The 5,866-nt window shown below is 34.9% G+C and overlaps 1 protein-coding gene across 1 annotated transcript in view; it reads right to left on the bottom strand.

The window, feature by feature from the left end:
• LOC135213183 (uncharacterized) overlaps positions 1-4,907 on the bottom strand; it is a 20,200-nt gene extending 15,293 nt beyond the window's left edge. The window contains exon 1 of the mRNA XM_064247150.1: positions 4,224-4,907. Within this exon, the coding sequence (XP_064103220.1) occupies positions 4,224-4,299 (76 nt within the window). The 5' untranslated portion in view covers positions 4,300-4,907. The remainder of the gene's footprint in view (positions 1-4,223) is intronic.
• Between the last annotated feature and the right edge of the window lie 959 nt (positions 4,908-5,866).

Raw genomic sequence — 5,866 nt, 5'->3', positions numbered from 1 at the left:
CTAAGAGCCAAACTGAGGAAGCAGGAGGCTGCGGTGACCTTCAACATTTCCTGTGTGCAAGCAGAGATTTATGCCGACCTTTCGCTTGAAAGGAAGCTTGTGTTTATCTTCGAAAAAAAGGAACGTTATGACAGAATTGGGTTAAGTTGTAGCCTCCTAAGACAAGGGATGTTATTGTGGACAATGATACAAAGGCGTTACTTGAAGCAATGTTATACAAGAGGTCGTGTTATGTGCTAAGTACTGTAACCGATGTTATGTGTAACTTATCTTGCTGTTTATGTATGCTAATGTTTATTTGTTCGTTTCTTTTGTATTATTTGCTTCCTTATTCCTTCTTGGCTTTTAATTTTGTTCACGAATGGGTAGGTAGTCTATATATCTTCGAAACATGTATGTGTAACGAGTTTCTTAATTATTTGAATTATTTGTCACATTGCCTGACATCATTCCGGCAACGTCGTCTTTCACGGATAACACTGAAGAAAACATACCTACAAAAACTTATATTTCTATTCTTTTTTTTATTTAATATATATTTCTTATTGTTTTTTTTTTTATCTTTTTTCTTTTTGCTGATAAGAAGTGAACCTTTGGAAAATAAATTTGGATTGAATATATTCAGAAATATCAGACAGATACAGAGGTCTTTATTTCAGCGTTTGTGGCAATGTTGGTGCGACAGTCACATAAAAAAGTTTAGAAGCATTTCTCCTGAACATGACGTCCTTCCTCAGACAGGTAAGTGAAAACTTTACCAGACAAGAAACCAATCTTGCACCTGACAAGTCACTGAATGATAATACTGATACGAGGCATCCATTTTACAACATTCTTTGTGGTAAGAGAAGATTGCATTTGCTGTTCCTGGAGTCAAGTCTCAATTTCATTTCCTTCCTACCATATTATTTTCAGATTTTCATTTTTTTAAGGTCTCGCCAAATAAGGGGACAACGTTTCCAGGCTTAAAAAAATGTTACCCAAAGCAAAAATATCCTGTTTTGACTATCATTGAACAATAACAAATGGGATGTCCCAGGTAAGTGATAAAGTACACACAAGCAATTCAACTATACAATCAAAGCAAAAACAGGGAAAAGCTACAAAGACAAATCACAGAGAGGACCTGAAGCTTCTTTCCAAATAAGCGACGACCCTGAACCCACCAGGGACATAAACGTCACAAATAGGTTTGTAGCTCTATATATAGATATAACTTTATAAAAATACCCTCACTTTTTTCACGTTTAAAATGATATTTGTTCCAATTCATTCAAGAAACGAAAATCATGCTTACTGTAAAACATTGATTGAAGAGTTTGGTTTTGTAAAAGGTCAGTAACAGACACACCACACACACAAATACACACAAACATGTGTTAAATCAATATCTCTACGAGTCAGTATATGAAAGCTAAACAGATTCTTGTGTATCAAATTCCTAAGCAAGATTTTTTCTACGAATATTTCAGTTTGATGCACAAGACTTTACCACCGATGTATATTTTTCTTTATATTCACACGTAGCGATGAATATTAATCATTATTAATATATTATTCATACAATGCAGCGATGAAAAAACTAGCTGGCAAAGATCTTGCTGGCGAAGAAAATCGGTATCCAAGAGGAGTGCCGTTAAAGAGGCCTTCCTACTAGTACCACTATTACAGGTAACTATTGAAACTACCGACTAGATGGCAGCACACATTAGGCGGCTTATTGGACCAATAGACGCTTTCACCAAGCATCAAACATTACTTGTTCATCTTCATTTTTCTTATAAAGATTTTATTTCGTTTTTTTTTTTTTGTGATTTTTACACGTACACAAACAACGTAGAATGTATATGTGAAAATAATTGTTTTTTCTTTGAAAATCACACTATTCCACAGCCTTATTTTGTTATTATCAATTATATTATTTATTATGTCCTGCATAACTCGACATATCAAACCGTAATTAACTCAAAAAGTAATTATAATAAGTATTAAAATGTGGAGAATCTTTCATATAGATTCTAAAGGCCATGAGTATCATCATAAATAATATGTACGTGAATACCCTGTCTTTAATATTGCTATGCTAAAACTCATCTCAGTAATTTGATATCAGCATCAGAATTGTGAACTGAATTCCATTGCAACGCTCAATTCCGTCTCTAAATGGAAGCTACAGAAATAACCTGACAAAGTTCAAACCATTCATGCGCACAGAGGCACTGCCAAAATTCCATCCAGAGACTCCTTTGTCTCTCATTATTAAAATGAACAACCAATATCACAGGCTTATTGCTCCATCATCTCACTTCATTATAGGAATAATGAGCTCTCCTTAAAAAAGATCATGAAAAATATAATGAGGAGGTGCAGTCATATGGACCACACCCCCATCCCCCCAAAAAATTATGATAATGATCTGTGGCGCCACAGTGAACATTTTAATTTGGTTTCAACAAAGTTGGCATTTATGGATTTCAGTATCTATCTTACTCTGTACATCTTTGTTCATCATGTATACATACAAACATTCTTGCAATCTATCTCGCGTATGTCCAGCTACACATTTCCGTATATCTTAATTAACGGTAAAACCCTCGATGAAGGACTGAGTACGTTCAAGCTGAAGCTGTCTTGTGTTCTGCTTAAATGCGTCATTCTTTCCACATGCCTAAATATCATCTTATATTTTGCTTCTATGACGAACGCGTAAGAAAATAAGGCAAGTTCAGAGCAAAAATATATCTAGCGGTCGTGATGAGCGGGTGAGACCTCCCGTCTAAATTCATACAGAATACTCTTTCCCCAGATATCGAGGGCAGCCCGCACCCTCCATCAATAAAACATTTATTCAGTTTAAACAAAAATGCTTTTTAATGATAAAATTCACATATTTTCAGCCATAGAAACAGCAACACAAATCTTGTCCTAATTCCAAAAGAGGTTCACGAAATGTGATCTCTAGCTAAACAGGAATCGAATTCCTACTGGAATGTTTGAAGATCAGGAGGTGACTGACGATGAAGGAGATGACGATGCTCTTTTTGTGAGAAACATCTCCGGAAATGCCGTGACGTCATCGCGCATGTCTGAGAGGACATTGCGCCAGATATCAAACGTCACTGAATAAATATATATTCCTGAAGTGATGCCCGTTCCAGTGAATTACAATTTTGATGATGCATCTTCGCCCCCGCCTCTCTCTCTCTCTCTCTCTCCTCTCTCTCTCTCTCTCTCTCTTCACTCTCTCTCTCTCTCTCTCTCTCTCTCTCTCTATATATATATATATATATATATATATATATATATATATATATATATACAATCATATATATATATATATATTTAGGGCACAATTTTTCACCGATACAACATTCATCGAATAGAATGGCTTTTCATTGTTTAAACCAGCTTTTTTAAAATTCCTTCATATTTTCTAATTATTTTCTTCACTTCATTGTTCAGATATTAACGGACATTTGTAGCTCGAATAATTTATGTGAATCAGTGTATTGATATTATTCATAATATGGCTACTTTCGTTAAACGTTCGAATTTTTTAATATGGTAGAGGGGGTTGGATATCGATTCTAATTACGAATAACCTAGTTCGACGGTGATTTGTAAGTTCAGAATCGGTATAAACTTATATCCTCACTTGTTAGCCGAATCGATAACGTCACTGTCGTCTTGATTTCGTCCCTGTCCACTGGACGGTAGTTCGATCCCATGATAGGACGAAATTATTATCAACTAAAAAATTCCCCTTCGATTTACATATATGAAAACATATCAACTCAGACGTAGAGCGAATTAGATATTAAAGGACATTTGTGAATCGATATATATATATATATATATATATATATATATATATATATATATATATATATATATATATATGTATATATATATATATATATTTATATATATATATATATATATATATATATATATATATATATATATATATATATATATATATATATATATATGGGGACAAAATCCCTGTACCAATATTCCTGCTGTGCCGAACAAGTTGAAACAGGTGGGTCTGCCCCAGCAATCTTTTCTACTTCAACATTGACACAACCTCCTTTCTTATCCAGTTGATTGCCTAATCTATTCCTTTCTATCTCCACCCTCCATCACCATTCGGTTAACTGGTTCTGTTCTGCCCCATCTGAGCTTCGCTGAGCCCTTTTTTAAAAGGACGACTCACTCACCTTCTTCAGTCGCTCTGGAAGCGAAGGTCCAGGAAATCAGGGCGAAGAAGGAAGTCGTCGTCCGAAGCAGATTCATGATCGTTCTTCTTCTTCTCAGTTTTGCTGTGGAGTCGGAAGGCGTCCGAAGTTCACAGAAACAGATCTGTGGCTGACATGAAACACATCAGGAAATATAGGTACTGTAAATGAGACAGAAAGTCTGAAAGACACTGGAAATGGTGTCTTTCCTTTTCATGGTTTCTTCTCACAGTCGGTGTTTGGAGAAATGTTTTTGATAATCGAGAATTATTTGGTGAATAATTTCATACTCACTGAAAACTGTCTCTTGATATTAAACGTAAATTTCGTACCATTTTCAATCACTGATATTAACACGCGCACGAATGTCGCACTGTATAATTTATTTTCCACTTGCAAAAACATTTTGAATTAACTCCATTATAAAAATAGAAACAATAAACATTCGTTCGTCACTCACTCACGTCCGAAGAGCTGCCTCAACTATTGATGAACATCATCTGAAAATTTTTCTATTTGGGAAGCTAGGAATCGCAAGTGATTCAAGATTCGATCTGGAGAGAGACACTTAGTTTCTAGGACCTTCGTGCACGTCCACCTCCTTCAACAGCCACAAGTGCACTGACGTTTGGGAATTCCGAACTGAAGAGTCTTGCTGCCCAGACTGGTGGGTTGCTCAACTGCTCGAGTACTTCGAGCCACTTCTGGGCACTGTTTGACCCCGAGTCAGTGGGCAGCGCTCAGGCCCTCTGGCATTTCCGATTGCGTCAAATTTTGGTTTTTTGAATTAAGTTTTGTTATTATTTGTGATACTATCTCAGTGGTTTTAATGAAATTCGTTAATGTTTCTTATTCTTTATATATATATATATATATATATATATATATATATATATATATATATATATATATATATATATATATATATATATATATATATATATGTATGTATGTACGTAGATTCATCCTAATTCACAACGCTTCAACAACTTTCCAAGTTTAACAAAAACAACAATCTCTTGGGTAACCAGCATATCAACAAACCCTTGTAAAAAAATTAATAAATAAATAAAACCTTCACCAATATGTTCATGGAAAAGCCAGATGTATTTCCCAGTATTTTGCTAATGGGGTTTCCTAGATGACAGCTCAGTGAACGTTCGTCAGTGCGTCATTGTGTAATTGTCATTAACTGTTATGTTGTACTGACGCGTCATATCACCAAGGATCTCTCTCGTTATTTATGCGTAAATTTAACGACGTCTTTATGAGATAATGAGGGAACAGAAATATTATTATTATTATTATTATTTGAAGGTAGGAGACCCTCTCTCAAACATGTTTTGTTAAAGATGATGGCAGCATCAGTGGAATTGATTTTATATATGGTCTTTTCAATTCTTCTTATTATTCTCTTCGCATCAGGGCTGATATTTGCTAATAGCTGGCCGATGTTCATATCTCGTGAAAGAAATGTTTTCTAAAAATAATAATTATTGATATGATAACAAAAGTGGTTAACAAATCTTAGTCTAAGGGCGTAACGGAATTCCAACGTTTCCAACCGTATCATCGGTTCATTTTCAAGGAAAGGTGAGCTTGAACTGATTGAAATGGGGTCGTTC

This window comes from Macrobrachium nipponense, chromosome 42 (genome assembly GCF_015104395.2).
Source record: "Macrobrachium nipponense isolate FS-2020 chromosome 42, ASM1510439v2, whole genome shotgun sequence".
In the NCBI taxonomy this organism is placed as follows: domain Eukaryota; kingdom Metazoa; phylum Arthropoda; class Malacostraca; order Decapoda; family Palaemonidae; genus Macrobrachium; species Macrobrachium nipponense.
This window is presented reverse-complemented; position numbering and strand designations above follow the sequence as displayed.